The sequence below is a fragment of the Athene noctua genome, chromosome 16 (genome assembly GCF_965140245.1).
Source record: "Athene noctua chromosome 16, bAthNoc1.hap1.1, whole genome shotgun sequence".
NCBI classification, from domain to species: domain Eukaryota; kingdom Metazoa; phylum Chordata; class Aves; order Strigiformes; family Strigidae; genus Athene; species Athene noctua.
The window spans coordinates 712,107-736,810 of NC_134052.1; the positions used below are offsets into that span (position 1 = coordinate 712,107).

The 24,704-nt window shown below is 46.6% G+C and overlaps 1 protein-coding gene across 1 annotated transcript in view; it reads left to right on the top strand.

The window, feature by feature from the left end:
* Nucleotides 1-5,860: 5,860 nt before the first annotated feature.
* SAMHD1 (SAM and HD domain containing deoxynucleoside triphosphate triphosphohydrolase 1) overlaps nt 5,861-24,704 on the top strand; it is a 28,734-nt gene continuing 9,890 nt past the window's right edge. The window contains exons 1-11 of the mRNA XM_074920322.1: nt 5,861-6,054; nt 6,171-6,237; nt 13,177-13,249; nt 14,418-14,578; nt 16,294-16,409; nt 17,031-17,101; nt 18,119-18,274; nt 20,301-20,401; nt 20,510-20,618; nt 21,193-21,284; nt 22,636-22,751. Of these exons, the coding sequence (XP_074776423.1) occupies nt 5,862-6,054; nt 6,171-6,237; nt 13,177-13,249; nt 14,418-14,578; nt 16,294-16,409; nt 17,031-17,101; nt 18,119-18,274; nt 20,301-20,401; nt 20,510-20,618; nt 21,193-21,284; nt 22,636-22,751 (1,255 nt within the window). The 5' untranslated portion in view covers nt 5,861. The remainder of the gene's footprint in view (nt 6,055-6,170; nt 6,238-13,176; nt 13,250-14,417; nt 14,579-16,293; nt 16,410-17,030; nt 17,102-18,118; nt 18,275-20,300; nt 20,402-20,509; nt 20,619-21,192; nt 21,285-22,635; nt 22,752-24,704) is intronic.

The following is a 24,704-nucleotide window of genomic DNA, read 5'->3' on the forward strand; positions in this document are numbered from 1 at the left end:
CCACAACCAGCTTGGGATGGGTTTGGGTTTGGACCAGCTCTGCTTTTGTCACTACAGAGAAGCATAAAGCTGGTGTAAACGCGGAGCTTTTTAAATAGCTCTTGTGCGTCTGCTGCAGTGGGGGGAAAAAAAAAAATAGGCCAATTTGTGCAGATTCAGCTGTAATGACTTTTTTGACACCAGAGCTTTAATTTTAGAAGACTGTTAAACTGTAGTTCCTAACCCATGGTGATGATGGGCATAGCTATGAAAATGTAGCTGGCTTTTCTCTAAACTTCCTTTTGCAGAGCAGACTGGCAGTGAGGGGAAAGTGTCAAAGGCAGCGTGAGGTGAGAATTGAGGCTGTTGTATCCAGGTCTTGTGAACTGCATCTTACCTGCTAGGACAGCAGTTTTTCCCAGCCAGATGGATTTTTCACTAATTCTCCAACTGAAAATATCACTGCCTGACACTGCTTGAAGTGGACTCAGAGCTTCTGTGTTTATTGCAGGTCAGTTTTCCAGAGAGTCAGAGGAAGAAAGGTTTAATAAACAGTAAATCTGCTAGCACTTTACACGTAAGCGGTATGTTAATATCAGGTTGCCACATCCCATGTGTTGTACTGAGATGTAGCCTCAAGAAAAATCGTGGTTAGAGTGCAATTAAGCACTAAGTGTGGGGAATTGAAACTGATTTTCTATTGAGTTTCCTGTCAGGAAATACTCTTCTAATGTTCCTGCCCTGTGACCATGGAGGTCGGGGTTTTTTTGTTATTTGATACTTGAGACCTGAGGAGCAGTAAGGACTGAATTGGGGACACAAGAGGAGATGCTGTGAAGGAACTGCAAGGGTGTAAGAAGTGCTGGTATCTCGGATGAGACAGGTGTGGACACGTTCAGCTTCTTTCAAGGCAAAAGAATCTGAGTTTACTGTAATCTCCAAAGTTTACAAGAAGCACATAACTCATTGCCCAAGTAGTTTTTGAAAAACAGGTGTCAGATTAACATTAAACTTTACAACTTCGAGTGATCAGAAGTGTGTTACACAGCAGGTGTGTCAGAGGTAGAGCACACTTGTGGTTCCCAAGCTGCCTGCAGCTGCCCTGCTCTGTCTGAGCCAGAAAGCTGGGCAGAGCTGGGGGGCACGGTGCTCAGCGGCACCTTGTCTTGAAGGTTAATACACCTGAGTAATGGGGAACCTTTCATTAAGGGAGCCCAGGTCACCCTGTGTGTGCACAGTGCTCTCCAAACCGTGCTGCCTTTCACCTGAGGCACGGTAACCCTAAACTGCAGTAGCTTTGCTGCAAGCACCCTCTCTGCCTTCTCTTGCACGGCATCCATCGTGGATCCCAGTAACAGAAAAACAGCTTTGCAAGAGCTTAGTCACAAGAATTTCCGGTAGTTAATGTGTAAATACAGGGCTCAAGCAGGTGAGGTTGTGGAAGGAACTGGTGTGAAGTTGCCACGGCTTCGCTGCCAACTTCTCAGCTCCTCCGCAGCGCTCCTGCCCGCAGCCAGTCTGCAGCATGGTATCACCAGCCCAGCAAAACCAGAGAAGTGCTACTAGAAGCCTATAAAGTGAAAAAATGAAAACGAGACCCTCCACAGGAATAATCCCTCATCGCAACTTTTAACGTGTGCCTTGCTTTTTGTTTGTCACCGCAGCGGGCCCTGCTGGATTCAGTTTGGGTTTCTGCACCAAGCTGCTCCCTGGAGCCAAACCTGGGTTTCCTGTGCAGCAGTGGGAGGGGCTGAGGGGACCTTCAGGCTGCCTCTATTGCACCCAAACAAGTGCAAAGCTAAATATTTTCCCTCCCTTCCTCCTTTTCACATGCTTTGTTTGGTTACTAGGGGCTTTGTGCTGCTCAGAACAATGTCCTGCCTACTGTACTGTTCTCTTTTACTTTCTTTTTCTTCCTACTAGTGAGGGTGAAACTGGTAATCCTCCCTGTTGCTGTGCCACGTGTCTGTCTGGTGGTGTAATATCAGCAGGTTTTGATCAATGCAAAGGAGGACGTCCTGCCATTTCAAGGTATTCTTTTCTTGCTAATTTTAGGCTGCAAATGTAGAAAGATCCCTCTTGATTTGATTTTTTTGATGAATGCTCCAGATGTATTGGATAGGATGCATGTCCTTCAACTCCCCCCCCCCCTCCACGAAAAGCTCTTTAGGTACAATCTGGATCTGGAGCTCCACAAAGCAGTTTTTGACAGGGGTAGAGGTATGGAATGGACAGGTGATTAATTATTACTTAACAGGACAAGCACAAGTGACATTTGGGTGTTCTGTGTGGGAGAGGGGAAATGGAGGAGGTACAAGGCTATTCTATATGATCCTGTTCCTCAACAGATCCGGCCGCTTCTCGTCTCCTGAAGTTCCTTCCAAGAAGAGTGTTTTCTCTAAATGGGTGGGACTAACTCTCAGCCAGTTTCATTTCAGATGATGAGGGTGCAGTGCTGATGGAAATCTCAGAAAAGCCCCAGAGGGCATGGAGAGACTCTCAGCCAAATGAGAAACAGGCAGCCAGCAAGTGCACTTTCCTAACAAGAGCTGAAAAGTGAGAAAGCAGGATATTTGCTTACAAAAGCAAATTACTGTAGCATGACAGCAGAACGTGGAACACTTAAGCTCCTCTGTTCCATACAGAGACCTCAAGAAAAACCTATAAAGAGCTTTTTGTTATTAAGATGATGATTTTTTTTCTTTTTCTTTTTTTGTTTTCTACATGTCTGAACTGTGGTGGGGAAGTTGTGATGACAGCAATTCCTAGAAATGTGTTGTGGTGGGTTGACCTTGGCTGGATGCCTGGTGCCCACCCAGGTACCCTCTCACTCCTCAGCAGGACAGGGGAGAAAATACAATGAAAAAGCTAATGGTTTGAAATAAGGACACGGAAGGCTGCTCATGGGCAAAAGACTAAAACTGGGGAAGATCAATTTAATTTATTGCCAATTAAAAAGAGTAGGATAGGAAGACACAAACAAGACTAAAAACATCTTCCCTCCACCCTCCCTTCTTCCTAGGCCCAACTTCATATTTGACTTTTCTACCTCCTCTCTCCACAAGTGGTGCAGGGGGACAGGGAATGGGGGCTAGGGTCAGTCTGTGATGCTTCATCTCTGCTGCTACCTCCTCCTCATGCTCTGCCCCTGCTCCATGGAAGGGTTCCCCCCCTCCATGGGCTGAAGTTCCTGCCAGGAGCTTGCTCCTGTGTGGGTTTGTCATGGGCTGCAGCTCCCTTCAGGACATCTCCACCTACTTGTATCTGCCCCCGGCTGCAGGTAGATCTCTGCTCCACCGTTACCCCCCAGGGGCTGCAGGGCACAGCTGCCCCACCACCGTCTGCCCCACAGACTGCAGAGGAAACCTCTGCTCTGGCACCTCCTCCCCCTCCTTCTCTCTGACCTTGGTGCCTGCAGTTGTTTCTCTCCCAGCTGCAGCTGTGTTGCAGTGGGTTTGTCTTGGAGCTGGCTCTGCCTGTCATGGGGGCAACTTCTGGTGCCTGCTCAGAGGCTGCCCCTGACCCCCCTGCTACCAAAACCTTGCCAGGTAAACCCATGTTGCATCCTGCTGAGGGGTAACATGTAACCTTCCCCTTGGGGGGCCTGTGCAGCATGGCAGTTAAGCACAGCTTGTGCCAGGCATCACAGAACTGTTGAAGCATGGGAGGAGCTCAGGGGGGTGCAGGGGTTTGGATCTCCTGGGGTGTCCCTGTCGGTGCTGGTGGCAGCAGCGGAGCAGCAGCCTGGCTGCAGGAGGTGTCTGGCACAACCACAGTCTGTGGGGCCACCGAGAGCCATGAGCAGCTGGGTGAGCTCACCCCAAAAGCTGTGCTGGGACAAATACCCAGTCCATCGGGGCACCAAGGTTGAGTTTCACGTGTGACGGGCACATCCCTGAGAAGGCTGTCAAGGGCGGATCAAGGCAGTGGGGATTTTGCTAGCTGTGCACTGTGGGATCTATATTTGGGAGCCAAAGTCTCAGGCCCCTTCTGGGGCCTTTGTGGCACACAGAGGCCTTTCACAGCAGAGCTGGTGTTGTGGATGCTGGGATGGTGCTTGTGGACACGGTATCTGGAAAGCAGCATGTGTGTCTAGCTGTGATGCCCATGGTGTCGGGTCATCATAGCTGTGAGCAACTGTCTGGCAGCTGGGGTGCATCTGGTTTCACTGCCTGGGATGTCTTGGGAACAAGAACTTGAAAAAGCTGGGTTTGAGTGTCTTCAGCAGCATTGTTTGAGGGCAATAGTGTTGTGGCATCATGTCTTTTGAGAGCACCTTCGTGGTGGCTGATGGCTGTGACCGAGCTGGGATTTGGGATGATGAACGGGCCTTGCTAGTGCTGGTTTCCGGGTATTAAGTCTGAATCCCTCACAGTGACCTGCTGTCGTGGGGAGCATCACCTGTCCCTGTCCAGCAGCTCCGCCTGTTCCACGGCTCCACTGGCCTGATCTGCACTTTGTGTGAAAAAGGGTTTGTTGCAGAAAGCAGCCTCTGACATTGGATGCGAGAGATGTGGCCTCTGCAACAAGGGTTGCTGTGAGCTACTTTACACTTCCACTGTTGAAACCAAGAAATTCACTGAACAGTCAGAATCCACCATAACTGTTGAGCAGGTATTCTTTTATTGGCAGCACTGGGGTCGCCCTGGCGATTCTCCACCATAAGGGCTCCCAAGAATTAGTATGGGACATCAGTTTACACACACACAAATTATACATATTCATTAGATTTCTGAGAAAGGGGTGTCTTATGATAATGAGTTGCCAGAATTCATTTACACAGTCTGAGCATGCTGAGTAAGAATAGGCTGAGGGTCTTTGGTGGCCGGGGGAGGAAGTAAGCAATCTTCTTCACAGTGGTCACTAGCTGACCCTCTTTCTGGAGCGTGCGCTGTGAGGTAAAGTCCAGGTGTCTTCCTCCTAAGTCAGCAAAATCAGTTTTCCTATAATAGGGTCTCTGTGTCTGTTCAAACTCCCCCGTATCTCACTGTAGGAGTGACCAAGTGTCCACTGAAGGCCTTGACGCTGCTCCCAGTGATTTCTGTCAGGAGCCCGAGGAGCAGACAAAGGGGCCTCAGGAAACATCTGAGGAGTCAGAAGTCCTTGAGAAACATACGAAGCAAAACACAAGCAAAGCTTTCATACATAACAGTTTAGACTTGGTAATTGTTAGAAACTAATTTGTTGAGCCCTTTCCTTCCCTCTCAGCGTGGATAACCTGCGGGTGCTGCAGTGCCCCAGGGTGCCAGGAGCGGGCAGGGGGGTACGGGGGGAGGGTTGGGGCGGGGGCTGCGGGCAGGACCCGTGTCAGCGCCTGTGGCTGGGGAGGCCTGGTAGCTGCCCGCTGGAAGCTGCAGGGCTCTCGGCGAATTTTGCCTGAGTTCGGTTTCCAAATTCACAGAATCATCTCGGTTGGAAAAGCCCTTGAAGCTCCTCCAGTCCAACCATGACCCTCCCCCTGACCGTTCCCAACTCCCCCAGATCCCTCAGCGCTGGCTCAGCCCGACTCTTCAACCCCTCCAGGGATGGGGACTCCCCCCTGCCCTGGGCAGCCCATTCCAACGCCCAACAGCCCCTTCTGCACAGAAATCCTTCCTCAGAGCCAGCCTGACCCTGCCCTGGGCAGCTTGAGGCCATTCCCGCTGGGCCTGGCGCTCGTTCCTCCGAGTCCGCGCCTCTGCCCCACAGTTTGTGCCCGGTGAGCGGCCCCCCCGGCCCCGACTCCCCGCCCGCCGCCGGGTGAGGGGGGTGAGGGGGGGGCGCGCCCAGGCCGCCCTGGCCGTTCCCGCCCGCCGGCGGCGCGCGGGGGGCAGCGCCGGGTGACGTCACGGCGGCGCCGGTGCCCCCGCGGAGCGGGCGCGGCGCCTGCGCGGAGCGGCGGGATGGGGAGCCCGGCGGCGGGCTGGGGCGCGGCTCCCGCCAAGCGGCCGCGGCGTGGGGGCTCCCCCGAGGGCCCCCGCGGCCCCACGGCCGAGAGCGACCGCTGCGACCCGCGGCTGTGGGACACGGAGCGTCTCTGCCAGCACCTCTCGCGCTGCGGCGTGGGGGAGCCCAGCCTGCTGCGCCGCCTCCGGGGTAACGGCGGGCCGGGGCCGGGCCTGGGGATGGGGCCGGGGCCGGGCGGCCCCTCGGTCTGGGCGGCCCCTCGGTCCGGGCAGGCTCCGCCGCTGATGCTGTGCTTGCCCCCGCAGAGAGCGGAGTCACCGGGAGCATGCTGCTGGACCTGCCGGCCTGCGCCCTCGAGGTCACCCGCGTCTGGTGAGAGCCGCCGCCGCGGGAGGCCGCGGGCTGGGAGGGCGGGGGGGTGCAGCCCGGGCTCCCGGCCCCGTGAGGCGGCCCGCGCCCCTCCAGGGTGGGCCCCCGGTGCTCATAGGGCTCCGGCCGGCCCCGGGGGGCCCCACTGCCCTCGGGAGCAGTTTCTCCTGGCAGACGGGAGGACGTTTAGCGAGGGGCTTCACTGCGGCGAGGTCCCTGCGGGGTGTGGGACTCACAGGAGCTGCTGCAGGCGAGTCCCCGCCTCGCAGTAGCGACCTCCGAGAGAAAGACATTTCCTGACCGAACAGGATGGCCTTGTCCCATTTCCACCCCAGATGCTAAAGGGCTTGGATGAAAGGACAATTGGAGCTAGTGTGTGTGATGGAATGGCTGATGTGGATCCTCGGGAGCAGTTTCCCAGTTCCCCTGCTGACACCAGCACAGCCAACGCCATCCAGCATGTAGAACCTAGTTGCCCAGTAACCACGAGAAGGAAAAAATACATTTAAAAAGCTTTAGTGAAAATACCACCTGTAGCACAGTAATCTCTTGTAGGAGCACCAGTGTAAACTCCAGGGGTTTTGATGAGAAGTTTTTTTCTCAGCCTGAAGTTAATGCTGCCCGGATTCTGGTAGTCGCAGTAGTAACAATTTCTAAAATAGCGAGTAGGTGCTGCTTTGTGGAGGCTGGGTTTCACCCGTCTCCCTGAGACAAATCCCAGGTATTGAAATTTTAATCTTGTAGCAGTTGCTGGGACTTTGCTCTTTGTTGCGCCTCCTACAATAGGGTGGACTGTTACAGAAAAAGAGATTTTGTTCTGTGCCCTGACAAAATATAGGCCTGTAAGTGAGTGATGGAGTTCAGTGGCCACCATGAGCTGCCACAGCACTTGCCTGTGGGTCACAGGCAGTCTGGCCAAGTCTTAGTCCCAGCTTGGTAGCAGTCACCTGCCATGAGCACAGAAAAACTGAATGCTGTCTTAAGCACGTAAAAGATTGTTCCCAGCAGTGAGGGAAACAACTGGTCCCAAAAACCTTGTAATTTTTCTGGTGGTGAATATACTTTCTTACTCTTCTGTAACAGAAGAGAGTATAAATGTATCCTGTCACGATACCTGTGTGAAGGACATTGAATTACTCTAGTGTGTCCAGAGAAGGGCAGTGGAGCTGGTGCAGGGTCTGGAGCACAGGTCTGATGGGGAGCGGCTGAGGGAACTGGGGGGGTTTAGTCTGGAGAAGAGGAGGCTGAGGGGAGACCTCATGGCCCTCTACAACTCCCTGACAGGAGGGTGCAGAGAGAGGGGGGATGAGTCTCTTGACCGAAGCAACAAGTGCCAGGCCAAGAGGGAATGGCCTCAAGCTGCCCAGGGCAGGGTCAGGCTGGCTCTGAGGAAGGATTTCTGTGCAGAAGGGGCTGTTGGGTGTTGGAATGGGCTGCCCAGGGCAGGGGGGGAGTCCCCATCCCTGGAGGGGTTGAAGAGTCGGGCTGAGCCAGCGCTGAGGGATCTGGTGGAGTTGGGAACGGTCAGTGTGAGGTTAATGGTTGGACTGGAGGAGCTTCAGGGTCTTTTCCAATCGAGGTGATTCTGTGAAGGGCTCCTTCTGCCCTTTCTCTGCCCCACTGGGATTGGGTTTGCTCACCTTTCCTGGAATGTGAGCCTGCTTGTTCACCACATACTTCCTGGTGCTTTTTAATCTTTAAATGTCTTGTCTTTCCTCCTTTGCTAACCCTTTTATGCTGTTTCCTCCATATTTTCTCTCAAAACCCCAACTGTTCCACTCAAGCTATTTGCTAATGTTGTGGTTAGTCAACCTCAGGCGGATTGGAGTGTGGTTATCTGGCAGTTGTACACAAGTGCAGAGCTGTGCTTGTCTGCTGGGGGGTTTGAGTGCTTTGGTGTGCAGGTTGGCTCCTTGGCTGAAAACTTGTCAGAGGTAACACCATGCTGTGGATGAAAGGCCCCATCTATTATACTGAGATATCCCGGCTGCTCACAGAACTTGGGAGGGGTGAGTTGAAAGAGTGGGCATCTGGGCGTGGCCATTGGTAGGGAAAGAAAAGCTGCTGTGATTTAGGGTGACAAGGCAGAAGGGTTGCGCTTTGGAGGAGGCAAGGTGTTGACAGGAGACAATGAGGTATTTTTGGTTTTTTTGGAAGAAGGGGTTAAGTGCAGCTGTTTGAAGTGTGTGCAGGTAGAAGTGGTGTGGTGTCATGAGGAAGACGGCTAAAGGCTTTATTTGTTTCTGAAGCATAAGGTAATTGTCTAATTAAAATAACAAGCAGAGATATTGTTTCTGTTTGGGGACTACTAGGAGGCTGGTTGCTTTTAGTACTTCACTGGCAGTCTGAGCATCAAGTGACCATATGGACGCTCAGATGCACTAGACATCTGCAGGCTGCTCTCTGGGTCGTCAGAAAATTGTAGGTCAGGCTCTGTTAGTGCTGGATGTCAGCAAGCAGGATGGGGAAGCCAGGAATCCCTCTAAGTGTGTGGTACAGGCAGTGGAGTCAAAGGGCTGTGAGAGTGGATGGATGGTGCTGGGGGTATGGTATGACATGCTACTGGGTTTTCTTTTATAAGGTGTTTCCTTCTGCAAGATCAGACATCTTGTTTCTGTTAAGCTGAAAATGTTGTAAGTTGGTTGAGAAATAGCTAGAGCCTTCTGCTTTTTTAAAACATCTCAACTTTGCACTAAAGAATGATCTCTTTGCGTGCATGTACTGGGTGTGGCTGATCTGGAATCGGTTTTCCCCTACAGCAGCCCCATGGTGCTGTGGTTTATGCTGGGAGCTGCAGGGTGTTGGCAGCACCCTGGTGTGGTGGCTGCTGCTGAGCAGTGCTTACACAGCACCAAGGCTCTTTCTGACATTTCCCCCAGTGGGACGGGGTGGGCAAGATCTCGGGAGGGGACACAGCCAGGACAGCTGACCCAAACCGACCAAAGGGACATTCCAGACCCTGTGACGTCTGCTCAGTATAAAGCTGGGAGAAAGGAGGAAGGGGGTGGGGTCACCCTTGTTCCTCCGAGGCAACCACTCCGCGTACGGGAGCCCTGCTCCTGAGAAGGCCCCACAGCATCTCTCCATGGGAAGTAGAGACTAAATCTGTTTGCTTTTTTTCTTCTGCACACGGACCTTTGCTTCACTTTGCTTATATTAAAACTGCTTTTGCTTTACTCACAAGGGTTGGTCTATCTTATTTTCTTTCCCCTCTTTGCCCTGTTGAGAAAACAAGGGGAAGGGGGGGAAGAGATAGAGCGACTTGGTAGGTACCTGGCATTTAGTCAAGGTCAAACCACCACAGTGCATCTTCCCACAGCATGCTGTGTCCTGTGGTAACTTCCATCATTTCTCTGTGACAGCCAGTAATGAATGCATATATTTAGTTTCCTGCCATTTCTGGATGTTCAGCGGGGAGAGCTCGTGGTGACAGGGGCCTGAAGGCAGTGCTGTGGGTTTCCCTTCTGTGCTCATGTTCCTGGAAGTGGATGTTTTGTGTGGCATGCAGCTAAATACCGATGGTGAGGATTTAGCCTGGCTGATCTCTGTGGAGTAGTTAGGTGTGAATGGGTGCAGGAAAGAGGTTTCCTCATCCTTGTCACCAGTGGCATGAGGGAGGGTGTGGGCAAAGCAGGGAGGAGTGGAGGGGAGTGGATGGGGAAGTGTCAGCTCTCACCCTTTCAAAGACAGCCGGCAGTATTGCTGCTTGGGCTGTTGGAGGAACTATGCCTGCAGAGCCCCGGAAAACGACAGTACTAACACCCGATTGGTGTGTAGTCTCTTGGCTGGAGCAGTCTTCTTGTGTGGACACCAGGTGAAAAATCCCATGCTGCTGTTTTTGTTCTGAAGAAGGCCAGGGAGCTCTGTGGCGTGTCCCTGAGGTGATCAGTCACACCAGGACTGCATTGACAGCGTGCTTTCCTATTGGAAGGCCAAACGCCAAATGAGGGTTGTGTTCCTGGAGGCAGGGCAAGACGTCAAGCCGTGCAGGTCACTGACATGGTATGTCAGGTGGGGACTATTCCTTTTGCTGCTCTCTCACCCGTGTGTCACACCGATCCGTCCCGGGCGGGACTCCAGCAGAGGGATAGTACAGTGCAGAGCTGTGTTTAATTCAGCCCTGCTGGAGGTGAGTGTCTGGAGCAAAGCAGCACATCAGGCTACGTTCTTTGTGGGCAGTGTTTGCAGAGGTGCTTGTAAAGCTGTACTGTCAGTGGTACAGAGCTGTCCTTTTCCTGCTGTTCCTGTAGTTGCAGTCATTGCTAATTTTGTGAGATGGTAGGTGCCCACACGCCTTCCTCCTTACGCACCTGGCTATTTTCCAGTTAATTTTCTCCTTGCTCCTGAATTTTTGTGGCATTTAAAAGTATAATCATGTGCTTCAGACCAGCAGGCTGTGCCCTGTACTGTACAGTGCTTGCTTGATGCTGGGTGCTGCTTTGCACTGCCTCAGTTTCCTAGTTTTGGCTGGGATAGAGTTAATTTTCTTCCTTGTAGCTAGTACAGTGTTGTTTTTTGGATTTAGTATGAGAATATGTTGATAACACAAATGTTTTAGCTGTTGCTAGGTAGTGCTTATCCTAAGTCAAGGATTTTTCAGTTCCCCATGGTCTGCCAGCAAGGAGGCCCACAAGAAGCTGGGAGGGAGCATGGCCAGGAGAGCTGACCCAAACTAGCTGAAGGGCTATTCCATACCACAGAATGTCATGGCCAGTGTATAAGTGGGGGGAGCTAGCCAGGGGAGGCTGATCACTGCTTGGGGACATCGGTCTGGGCATCGATCAATGGTGAGCAATTGCATTGTGCATCACTTGTCTGTCTTGTTTTTTATTTCTCTCTCTCTTTTAGTTATCTTCCTTTTCATTATTGTTACTTTTATTATTTCAATTATTAAACTGTTCTTATCTGAACCTATGAGCTGTACTTTTTTTTTATTCTGATTCTCCCCATCCCACTGCGTTGGGGAGGAGTGAGTGAGTGGCTGTTGTTGGCTGGGATAGATCACGACACTCACCTTCTCAAAAATGTCATGAAGTCCTGCCTCATGTACTTTGCGTGACCCAGTGTATCTTTTTGGGCAATTGTTACCTGAGGTGTGCCACATGACTATATGGTGGTGCTGCTGTGCATCCTGCAGCATTACGGCTCATTCAGAAACACTCTTGTGATGTTTGATCTCCATTACTAGCATGCTTTGAAGTGATAGCCACTGAAGACCTCAGTTGTAATTTAGAATGTGGGGGTCATCTCTGTACATCAAGTTTGGGAGTTTTCAAGTTTGCTGGAGCAAAGATGCTCTAGTGCATCTTTGGTTGGTTGGTTAAGTGTGTGGTTCTGTTTGTTAAGTAAGTGTCTTGAAGAGAGAACTTGTCCCTGCACTGTTTCTGAGGGGGGTGGTGGAGGTGCCAGCTGAGGCGCTAGCCATAGCCCTGGTCGGAAAGGTTACATGTTTCTTGTAAGTAGTAGCTGAATATTCTTGGTCCCATCTTCAGGACAGACCTCAAAGAGCAGTTGCAGTGGCTTTTCCTGGGAATGTAAGGATAGGTGTGTACCAGCTCCTGTTTTGCTGGCTGCAGAAATGTTCCTTGGCTCTTCCACCACACCAGAGAGAGGAAGGGCGGGGCAGGTGCAGGTGGTCCTCTTGTCCTCCGTGTTAGCTGCTTTCTGTAGTGGGCTCTTCCAGGAGCACCCTTGTAAGCGCCTGGGGGTTTGTGATGGTTCCTACGGGCTGAGCTGCTTGGGATGTGAAGTAACACGCTGGTCCAGATCATCCACCGGTGCTTTTCATCTTGCTTGCAAGTGGGGATAGCTAAAGTCTTGTGAGAGTCTGTGAGCAGGGGAGGCTACAGCTCCCTGTGAGGGAAAGGGGTACAAGTGGTTAAGACAAAAACTGCTCACCAGCAGCTCAGACATCATATGCATTTAATACTTTATGGATTGTGAATTATTAAATGATTTGGATGAAAATATGTAGTGCATCAAGCAATACTTTGTGCTAATAGTTGACATGTTATAGTATTGCTTTCTGTTAAAGTTTAAATTGAAAGCCTGATGTAAAACTGATCTCAGGATGGTTAACTGCTGAAGAATACAAAAGGGAGCAGATCAAACTTTCTTGTGATAAAGTGTTTGCTGTTTCAGCAAACTGTTTTGCTCAAGGACAAGACTTGCAGACAGAGTTACTAAAAGTGGGTGTAATAGAGTGTAATCTCTTCCTCCAGACTTTGTCCCGCCTGTGCTCTTAGACTGCTGTGGCTGCAAAAGAGTAGCTGCATTGAAAGTGTGTGTTGATTGTGAAGGGGACCTTTAATAACTTATCAAAAATGACAGCAAAATATCTTAATGAAATAGAAGAATAAGTTCTCAACAAAATTAGAGCATCTTTTAAACTCTGGTGGTTCTACTGTTGGAGTTGAAACTGATTTCTGTAAAATTCAAGTTAACTTGGCAACATTAAACTTCTCTTAATATACAGATTTTACTAACTGCAAGGAATTTTTATGGAAATAATTTTTTTGGACTTTGAAATTTTAGTTTGAGGAATTTTTCAGCCTTAAAAAATGTCAGTTATTCAGGCACTGCATGTTGTCTTTCCCATAAATTTAAAGGACTTATCCCCAAATGTGACTTTCCCGAAAAGAAATGGCTGAAAAATTGTGTACTTTCTGGTGTTTCTATTTTCGGTTCTGTGTAAGTGGGAGAAGCACGTGCACTGCTTTACAGATAACTTCTATTTGTTCTCTTCCTACTATACTTGACTTTAGAAGGATAAGTGCTTTCAATATTTTCCTGAAAAAGCTGCAGAAATACCTATTTCCATAGAAAAGTCAATGACTATCACAGTAATACTAACTTGCACAAGTAATTCCATATGTACTTCAAACTGTAAAGGGAAATGCTTTGCAGACTTTGCTATCAATGTTGTCTTTTTTTGCTTTATAGCCTCCCAGCTGAGCGACTCAGAGTGCTGGCCTGCCTGAACAACCTGAGACAGCAGCACGTGGACGTCATGAAGGTAGCCCCAGCGCCGTGTCAGGAGGACTCTGCTTCCAGGGCCTCATCTCTGCCTCCTTTTGCCTTGGTGGTGCCAGCTGGTGCTGTGGTGGTGCTTTTCCTTTGCAGAGCAGCAAACTCCAAGCTCTTCTTGATCGTGGGTGGTCTTTGGAAAACCACGTTAACCAGAAAAATTGTTAAAATTATCAGCTAAGAGCTTTATGTGGGCACCTGACAGTTGTGAGAGACTGAATGAGCAGATGAGCTGTTTGAAACACTTTGAGAAATCTCCCTTTCACATCTCTGTGTGGAGCCTCTCTTTGGTTTTTGTTTTATTAGTTTAGCCCCAGGCTTGGATTAACAGACTCCTCCTCACTTCCACAGTTTGCCGTGTCCAGCAGTCACTCACAGTGGTTTATGTTGGTTTAACTCTGGCCAGGGCTGCATGCATTCCTTAGTAGTCTGCACATCTGCTAGAGCCCTGTCAGCTCAGTGGCTGAGAGTAGAGAGAACACAGGAAAACCTGATTTGCCTCAGTATTTTATCAAGATATGTGTGTGATGAAATAGTTTTATCTGCTGTTGTGAGGCAAGGATTAAATGTGTGTGTTTATCTTCTGTAGTAAGTCACTGTAGTTAACTCAGATGTAGTTAAGAGAGTAGTTACTCTCTTAAAATGTGTGTGCTTAGGAATGATCAGGGAGTACTTCTTTCATATTTCAGTTATATTGGGTTTTGCATTTTGTTTTATGAAAAAGGTAAGAATCATAATTTCCACTCTGCAAAATTTCACTGGATTTTGAAAAACAGTGTCAAATTAAATACTTACTGACTATCTCAGACATGTATTGCAGTGTCCTGCTTTAACTGGAACAGCAGATTAATAAAGACAGTGGTTTTCTCAGGTGTTAAGTTTTGGAATTACACAGGTGCTGATAACATTTTTAGAGATTTTGACTTTAATTCCCTTGCCCTCTGAAATATGCAGCTTTGTCTTTGTTGATGTCACACTTAAGTAGTTTTCCAGGATAAATCTTGGTAGAGGGTAGGCAGGATATGGCTGTTTTATAGGGGAAAACAACACCCTCTCCCACCAAATACCTAACCATTCTAGATATCCTTTCCCTTGGTGCCTGTTCTGTTCAAAGTCAAATTTTAAATGTTAATTACACTGTTGTTTGGCTTTTGTAGGTTTTTAATGATCCAATTCACGGGCACATTGAAATACATCCACTTCTTGTTCGCATCATCGACACACCTCAGTTTCAGCGCCTCAGATACATTAAGCAGCTGGGTGGCACTTACTTTGTTTTTCCAGGAGCCTCTCACAACCGCTTTGAACACTCTATAGGGTAAGGTGTTGTCTTGTGTGCACACCTCTAGCATTTGGTTCCACTGATGAGTTTGATTCCACTAATGTGGAGTGCCAGCCAAGGGCCATCTTTGTCTTTGAGCATTGATGGAAACTGCTATGTTGGCATTTTTGGTCTCATAAATGTTCTGGGATATCCTGTGTGATTATGGGCTGTTCCCTTGAACTTCATTCAATAATGACAGATAAAGAAACCTAGAAGATGGATCAGTGTTAGATTTTGTCCCTTGCTCCTTTTTCCTCTAAGAATAATGTTAATTAAAACCTGAAACTGCTTTTTGTTCTCCCTGGCCAAAATTTGAGTTTTGAAGCATAAACCTGGGCTGCTATTAACAACTTGCTGGACAGTTGTAATCCCCTTATATTGTCTAGTACAGCTAAACCCCATTTTACCTGGAATGTTTGCATTTGTAGTGTCTGCATGTGTGCTTTATGCAATGGATGGCAGATTGACAGGGTGTTAGCTGTAATAAAAGTTAAACAAAACCAGAGGATGGACATGAGGATTCCCAGTGTTGCTAGGTCATTCACACTGCAGAGAAGCTGACTAATACAGATTTAAGCTTGTTTTAAAGGCATTAAAGGTGCAGAGAAATTAAACCAGTCAGTGATTTTTATTCAGGTGATCTGGCCAGCCTAAAGTTGCTTTTCTTAATGCTGGAATGTTGTAGAGTAAGTCTGGCTTCTGCCCCTGCCCCTTGACACTAAGAGGACGAAAATGGCAATTGCAGAAGGGTCAAATCAGTGAGACAAGCTGGAACTGATTGCATTTGGTACACCTGAAAAGGCAAAAATGTGAGGGATATAAACAAAGCTTTCACAGTGGGAGCCTGAAAACTCCAATGGTATCAACAACCTTTTCTTTTAAACAGTTCAGTTAATCTATGTAGTTAAATTTAGGACAGTTGTTCTCAACTTGTATATCATTTTGAAGATTTCTAGTGTTAAAATAAAAGTGAACTTCGTATGCTTATTGGTCTAGTAAAAAAACACAAGCCAGTAAAATTTGGTCAGATAAAAGATACTACCTCATCATATAAAACCTTGTCTTGCTGTAAGACATTCTGCAAGGGGAACTATTGAGGCAAGTAGAAAGGGAAGTTGGTGTAGAGCTTGTGAACAGTTTATAGTAGTACATGCTGTATGTTTGTTCCTGCTGTTTTTGTGTCGTGAAGAGAGAGGGTCCCATTCAGTGACATTAAATGTCAAATCTGAAATGAATGGGATGATAATTGTATAGATAAATAATTGTCTTAAGCTATTGTTAAAATTTGTTTGAAAGAAGAACAAAATGCTGTAGTGACTGTTGTGTGCCTTTGCAGCTGCATGGACTGGACGTCCAAAGGGTGCTGTGTGTGTAAGCTGTGGTGCTGCAGGATGCACACCGCCGATGCCGAGCTCGCTGCCACACTGTGCTTGTGTGTTGTGAAGTGCTGCAGGGTGCTGCTGGCTCTGTTTTGGGCATGGCAGCTCATGCTTTTTTACTTTCTAATGGGTTGCTGATGACCAAAATACTGCTACAGGAAATAGTTTGTTTCTGTGATTCTCTTGAAGGTTAGGGCTTGAGTATTTGTTGTGTGCTGCCTCTCAGACAAGGGCCGTGACTTAATAGAGCAAAATAGAATAGGTGAGCTGCTCTTTTTCTGTTCAGTTTAACAGCACTATATTCACTTTCTTCCCCTCGCCCCACAACAGGGTGGGCTACCTAGCAGGATGTCTGGTTCGTGCACTGAAGGAGAGACAGCCAGAACTGGATATAACCCAGCGAGACATCCTCTGTGTAGAAATTGCTGGCCTTTGTCATGATTTGGGTAAGCAACACTTGAGATGTCTTGTTGTCTCTGAAAGCCAACCTGGGTGAAAAGCTGGCTGCAACATAAGAATGTGAGAGCTGTTTTGGGCTGTCATTTCATGGCCATGTTCTGAGATAGGATTCATCTGTTTCTGTTTGGTCCAGAGTACCTCTGCAGAGGCAACTGCATTTGATGAATCTGTACCCACTCTCCACTCTTAGCTAGTTTTTGTCTTGTTCCCATATGGTGTTTAGAGTTCTGTCCTCAGTGGCTGAAGCATCCACTTCCTTCTGTGATGTCCTCAGGTCTCAAAACATTTCAGAGTGAAAAATAAGGGCTTTTTCAAAAATCATTATGATTATTTTATAATTGCTTATTTTCTTCAAAGCTGACACAGAGTAATTAACGTTCTTAGTGTTACTGCAGTACTTGCTTGCAGTGTAGGTAATGGAACTGGCTGTGTTAAATGCAGTAGTACTTAAGGTGTCTTAGGAAAGTGTACTCACTCTAGCTGAATCTTCCTCGTAGGTGATGTCAAGATCAAGTCAAATACAAGAGAATCCACATCCTTAGCTTGCTCAAAATGTTTTTACTGACAACCATGTCTCAGATTAAATCTGTGTAATCTTTATTTTTAAGGTCATGGGCCATTTTCACACATGTTTGATGGAAGATTTATTCCACTTACTCGTCCAGATTTGAAGTGGAAGGTAGGCTTTATACTAAAATAGAAAACTGCAATTTTTAAAGGGAGAATAATTTATCTTTAGGCTGCCAGTGCTTGTGAGAATAATAGTGATCATCTGGTCTTTTCTTATTGCATTGTTTTGATGGCATAATTACAAACCAGAATGTTGTCTTCTAATTTTGTGATGATTTCCTTGTTCTCTTTAACTGTCTGAGGAACGTCAGCCCCCTCAGCACAGCTGTGAGCAGAAGCAACCTTACTAGCAAAGCAGAAAGAGATGTGGGTAGGAGTGAGTGAGGGCAGGTATTTGTCACCAGCATCTTTTCCCTGAAAGTGCAAATGCTCTTGAACTCCTGTACTTTCACGAGTTCTGTTTGTGTACACATGTCCTCCTCGTGCAGATGTCACAGTGGGTGACACAGAGGAGAAATGAAATGTCTTGGTCTTGTCAGTGAAGCAGAATTTGTTAGGACTGCACTGATCATTTAAGGCAGAATTGTGCCTTAAACCGTGTATTGTGAGCTTTCTTCAAAATATCTTTTACAGATGCAAAATACTGATAGGGAACTCCATTTCCAGTTAAAGATTTTAGTTTAAGGCTAGGTTATTTAATCCAGTGTTTAGAGTTCAAACTTTCAGAAACTTTGAACAGTTTCAGGGGTTGTTTACTGTGAATGAAATGTAATGCAGTCCTTTCAGGCCTCTCTCTGCTTATAATTGCTGAGCAAAATCAGCTGAGTAAACTTGTTAATCTTCTGCACAGCAGTATTTGTTGCTAGGTCTTTTAGTATTGTTAACTGTCTTACTGCAGTTTGTTAAAATACAAAATTAACATCTCTGTGGTGAAGAGCGTGTTTCTGGGCTCTGTAGACATTATTTTGTTAGATGGAAAATGAACAGAAAATCCCCCAAGTGCTGAGCTTTCACACCACTGTGCCTGGATGCCCTGCCAGGCGGCTGCTGCCTTAGGAGAAAGCTGTGACACTGCAGGAAAGATGCTTAAACTTCATAACGTAATAGTTAGGTGTTTTTTTCACAGCATGAAACTGCTTCTGTTGAAATGTTTGAGCACCTGATCACTTCCAATAAACTAGAAGAAGTCATGAAGTCATATGGTCTTGTCCTGGAAGAAGATATGAACTTCATCAAGGAACAAATAGGAGGGCCTATAGATGAAACCGCTTGTGAGAAGTCGGTGAGTCAGTGTACTGCTCCTGTGGTTATTAATTTTACTGAAAGACTAGATCATTTTTGCTTCTGCTATATTATTTATTATTAGCCCCATGAATTTCTGAGGATCCTGGCACAAGAGATGCTGGATAAGTGTAGTGTTTATTTCTTACAGTGTTGGTAGGACGTGGTAGCTTTGCTATGTTATGTGCTTACATCTTCCGGAGAAGTTCTTACCTCAAAGTCTTCAGATGAGAGAAGAGCTTAAGAATGTGTTTAATGAACTGAATTCACTGTAACTAGATTGGTAGAACTGAATTTTTAATGAAAACCTTAAATGACCAGGTTAGGCTAACAGCCTGTTTACTGGATGCCTGAAAGTGGTGGTGATGGGAGGTTGTGTTTTCAGGTGGCCATATGAAGAAAACTTGGAGATAGTTTAGGGTAACAAGCTGATAATGGATAAAAAAACCTGAGAACGGGAAGAGGTGAGGCAATGAGCAATGCAAAGCATGGCCCAAGTGTCAGGGCAGCATCAGCTTTGACAGCAGCAAAATGCTTGGATTTATTGCAGTAACAAACACAGAGGCAGCGATAAGACTTGAAGAAATGTGCTGCCTCAAGAGACAAGGAAGAAGAGAATGTGATTATTATTATTAATCCTTGCAACTCTGTGAAATAATTAAGTCCTCTCTTCTCACTTTACATGTTGCCCCAAACAAATTGCCCACAAACATTAGCACTTACCCATTATTTTCTGCTGTAGTAGTGTGTAGTTCAACCATGTGTACTCCAGCACTTTCATGACAAACATAGGGAACTTCGCATAATAAAATTCAGTCTGAGATCTTACAGGAAGGGCGTATTTATTTACACAGTCTGCAAGTTGATTTTTACCCCCTTGTGCTCATTTGCACACAAGTCTTGCTGCTTGCCACTTCCATGCATCTTGTGCCAGGTTCTTACCCAAAGTCTGTTTTCCCTTGTTTGCATTCTATACCTGTTTTCCAGCAGGATAACAGGAAAAGGGGTGTCATACATGATACATGACCACCTTCTTGCCACCTTCCTGGTGTCAGGCTGCAGGATTTTCTACTGGCAGTCATTTGTACCGTGGTGGTCTTCCCCGAGTACAGGCTTCTCTGCTGATGAGGCACCTGTGCTGCGATGCTATCACTTCCCAGACCTTCCGGTCCTGACGTGAACAACAGGTTATTTGTGCGTCAAACAAATGCTGTCCTGAACACTGTTGCGGTAGCAGAGCTCTTTGGGATCAGCACAGGGTATTTTTATCTATGATGTGCTCTATTCCTGCTTCTTACGCACATTTGCATTCTTACTCATATCAATTTTAACATATAAAATGAAAGCCATTTATCTGGTTGTATATAGTGTTGTCTGCCTTCAGAATTTCAAGACCATTTTATGGCATTTTTTGTTGAGCTGAAGTATCATTAAATTTTTAAAAAAAGAATACTTATATTCAACTTCTATCTTATTGTTTCGTTGCTGATTTCCTTTTTGCCTCATGGCTGAATTATCCCTTGTAGGTTAGGAGTTTAAGTAGCTGTCTGTTTAAACCATTTTTGTTTAAAACACCTAAATAATTCTTAAAACTCTGTTCTGTAAAGTCATATAGTTGATTGCAGAAGACTGCAAGACAGTGACGTGTTTGTGGATTTAATTCCCTGAGGATAAAATGATTCCAACCTTTTCCGCTCCTTGTTGCTAGGTGGGGTTTTTTTGGCATTACAAAGCTGCAGGCTTTGCTTTAGTAGAATGGGAAATGAAATACTTGTGTACGTGGTTGTTATTCTTCCTGATATTCTGGGAAGTCAGCTGCTTAAACCCTAGTTCTGGATTTCTAATGCCCAACAGCTTCTGAAAGCTTTTATTGTCTTTGTGTTCTTCACTGCCGCAGTGTTGGATGTTTATCACAGGCATAATCAAAGGGTATTCTCACTGCCTTTAAAAAATTGATTTGACATTGTTTGCACAATTTAATTTCTTATTGTTTCTGTTTTTTTTTTTTTCCTTGGCTCACCTGGTAGTGGCCCTATCGTGGTCGACAAAAGGAGAAAAGTTTCCTGTATGAGATAGTAGCTAACAAAAAAAATGGCATTGACGTTGACAAGTGGGACTATTTTGCAAGGTACAAATCTTATAGCTTTTGTTTTCATTATGAATTCCTACTGAAACAGTGCTACTGTATGTACAAGTATGATCTCATTGTTAAACACTCTCTGTGGAATATTTTCAGGGATTGTCATCACCTAGGAATCCAGAATAATTTTGATTATAAGCGATTACTTAAATTCACTCGGGTCTGTGAAGTGAAAAACCAGAAGCATATCTGTACCCGTGACAAGGTAAGCAGTGTGTGTGAACTGAGGGAACACTCAGCAGCAAAATGTGTGCGAGGTGTAGCACGGAGAACACCCAGGGCATGGCAAAGCCTGCCTCGGGCAGCACGCTACGGCTGCGTGCTGGCTTGCGCCAGGGTGCTGGGGTTGCCTGCTGGATGCTTTTTTAGCCTAAGAGAGGAAGTAGTTGCTGCTCTGAAAGCTGTTCTCAGAAGCAACTGAGTTAAGGGAGGGACAGAGCAAGCCTGATGGTGGGTCCTTCCAGGGAAGACTCTACAAAACCATCAGCTGTGCGTGATCCTGCCCCAGATCTTCTGGGCAAGAGGTGACTGTGGCTTTGGTGAGCGGCTGCTAAAGGGGCAAGAGGTCCTCTTCTCTGCCCAGGCTTCCTGGGGTCAGTGTCAAGTCTCTGCTCTCCCACGGCAGTCTGAGTCTGTTTCAAAATCTGTAAATTGTGAAAAATAACCATTCTGCTCTGTGCTGCAAATGGAAGGAGACAACTCATTTGATTCCTTGATTGTTTTAGCTTTCCAATTAAGAAAATGTCAAAGTAAAAGATGATTGGGTTTTTTTGATTCAGGAAGTTGGAAATTTGTATGATATGTTCCACACACGGAATTGCCTGCACCGGCGAGCATACCAGCATAAGATTGGCAACATCATTGAAATAATGCAAGTATTATACTTTCCTTTTCTTGCATTCCATTTATTTTTAAGTTCTTGAAACTGTATATCCATTTGGAATATTCAGATAATCTATAATGTGTGACAGAATAAAAGCCACTGGGCTATATAACCCAATTCTTGTGGCAAGGCTCAGTGCTTAAAGTATTATAGAGGTTGTAATTAACAAAAAAAAACCAACCCAAAAAACCCACCACAACAAAGATGACAATATCCTTCCATGTGAAATTCCATTACAGGAGAATTACTAGAGCCCTGAAGAAGCATAGGACCAGGGTGTGCTTATGCTGTTTTAACTGCTGACAGCTGAAGTCATATCTTTATCTACAAGTTAGAGACCACTTAACTCAAACTGGCTGGTTAACAGAACAAAGCTACTAACAGAGTAAAATAAAGAGTAGGCTTACTGTGACTCAGTTGAGCCCTGACTTTGTGTTTATGGAATGCCATAGCAGGAATTGCTCAGGACTACTTCAGCTGCCTACTTGCATTTGTACCTCTTTTGTTGATGTCCGTAGAAGTTTTCCTATAGCACTACTCTTTTTCCTTTCTTGAAAAGCAGAAATCCTCAAATATTTTTTCGTTAGCTGAGTAACCATCCACTACATTTGGAAAAAAGAGATGTAGAGGATTGCGGAGTATGAGAGTGATTTGTAACTGCTTTCATTTCATAAACTTCAGCTCTTGGTTTAGTGATCCTCTAAAACTCAGACTAAAAATGCTAAGGTTTGACAGTACCTACGTGTGAGGAATAAAACAGCCAAAAAATTTAGTTCTTGGCTTACCATAATTACAGCAGCCTATCCAAATGAGTGTATGAGCTGGAAATGACAGTGAGGTACAGGGAACTCTGGAAGAACTCAATCTTTAGAACATCAGTTCTTCCCACCTGAAAATACCACGTGTTTGTGATGCTTTACCTTTACACTTTGTATTCTCTTGGTTAACTCCTGGAACAAGAAGTCTGTGAAAGGACTTGGTCATCTGTGAGGCAGCTTTGTTGCAGCTGAGTGACCATGTCACTGTCTTGCAGGGTTCTGCAGTCGTCTAAGCAATGTGAAACTCATAATCGGAAGCAGAACAAAGTGAACTTGCTCATTCATTGAAAGAAGGTTAAGGTCTGATCTGAACCCCTTTTCAGTAAATGGCAAGACTGTTGCAATGTGCAATGACAGCACAGAGATAGGGCATATTGCAGTGTGATCAGGGCCTGCTGTGTGCTTGGGATGCAGTTTTGTCTTCTATTTATAACATACTAATGCATTTCTTTTTTGACTCTTGAGCAATAAGGTGTTTCAAAATGATGCTAGTCTTAAATCTTAATTTTGTCTCAATCTAGGATTACAGAAGCCTTTCAAAAAGCAGACAAATTTTTTAAAATTGAAGGCTCTGAAGGAAAACTGTACCAGATTTCTACAGCAATGGAAGACATGGAAGCCTACACTAAGCTAACTGGTATGAGTGCTCAGATTATTTATTTTTCTTAAAGAAAAAGAACATGAGTAGCTGTTAAAATGCTGCTTTTACAGCTGTTGGTACAGTGGGCCCTTGCCCAGGACTCGGACTCTCAGTTGCTGCTTTTGTGCACAGATGGTAGGGCAGAGCTAGACTGTTCAATCTCTGTGCTCTCATATCTTGCTGGGAGAGCAAGGCCTTCTACTTTAAATTATTTTTATGTTGAGACCCAACTTCTTATGTTCTGCACACATTCAAATTCAGATTATTGCAAGCAGTGCTGTCAGGAAGTCCTGCCTGTGCCCTGAGATTGTTGCACTTGTGACAAGTCAGCTCTGGGTGATACAACATCTCGCTACATCAGGTAGAGGAGTACTGTGTGTGTGTTGTAGTGTGAAACTAACCCCAAGGCAGGTTTCAGAGGGCTCCAGTGGGGACTGATTTAATTTTCTTGAGACATTGCTGCCCTGCTTGCAAATGTAACAGAAGAAAACAATATGTGAACAATTTAGTATATTGCTGAAAGTTTCTGGTTGCTTGGATAAGAGCTTGTGAGAATGGTTCTGGAGGGTAAGGACATGGAGCAGCAACCCACTTGAAGACATGTGGGGGAACTCCAGCATGGTTATGGAGCGAAGCAAACAGGAGCTGGGACTTGTGATGTCTTCCCATTTTTCAAGGTCTGGGTCAGTGCTGTGAAGAGGAAACAGAGAAATTACTGAAGTCACGGAAACTGACTTCAGTTGTATTGTGTCCTCTGTTACGTAGTTCCAGGACTTCCCACCATTGTGGCATCTTGGCTTTGTCTGCTCCTCCTGGTGTTCACCATGAGGCACACCAGCATTCAGTGCTGTGGCGTGCTCTTACCAGCTCTGTCAGCATGGGGGATGGAGGCAGGTGTGGGCAGGGCAGACCCTGCTGCACTGAGGCGTTTGTGGATGGGTGCCTGCAGGGCAGAGGATGCTGCAGACCCTGATGAAGAGTGCTCCCAAGTACTGGTAACTCTCACAGCACCTCTGAGCTACAGCTCACAAGGACTCCCAAGGCGTCTTTCCTGAGTGGAAAGGCAACTTTGTGAGTTTCCATCACCAAGCCTTGGCTGGCCGACAGAGGCTTAAGAACTTCTATCTTTGGTCCATGGACAAGACGAAAGAGGCTGAGGGCACTGTTTCAGAGGATCCTACGTGCATTAACCTGTGTTGTGCTAAAGGCCTTTTGCTGGCAATCCTTCATCTGCCACAGCCACATCCAGACTGGTCACAGACCTGCTGCATCAAGTGGGTGAAGGGGCTGCACAGTGCTGAGATGAGGAGCTGCGCGATCCCTCTGATGCTGTGTGCCTCTTGCCCAGGGAAGGAGAAGGGTCAGTAGCTATTAGCATGAATTGCAGGCCTTGAAAGGCTGGGCAGAAAGGTGAGAACTGAGATTAAGTTCTTACTGGTCTAGGATCTGTTCCCTGGAGGCTATCTGGTCTGTAAGTTCAGCCGTGCTAGAAAGTTACCGCTTGGGTCTTGTTGTAACCGCCTGCTGACCTGTGCTGCCTGGGGAGGAGCACAGCTCAGGCCGAGACCAGAACTGACCTGTCTTACAGTCTGCCACAGCAAGGAGCTGCTTTCTGGGGCTGTCCTGTTCAACAAGGAGAGCTGAACAGCAGGGAGAGTGATGCAAGGAATATGCCAACATCAGATTTAACAGTGGAGCATGAAGGACGAGTATGTTCTCCTCCCCTTAAACCAAGGCATTTCCTTCCGTGCCTCCAGTGGTCGCAACCTGGGCATTTCTGAGAGGACAGTAGGCTTGTTTTCAGTAGTCCTTGATGAGTGATTTTTCTGTGGAACTGTCCTCTTGGATCTTTGCAAACGATAAACCTCTGCGAGGTTCTGCAGCAGAAAGTTCCCTAGCTTGCTTCTATGATGGGTGAAGAACCACCATTAACTTTTAATTTTTTGCCTC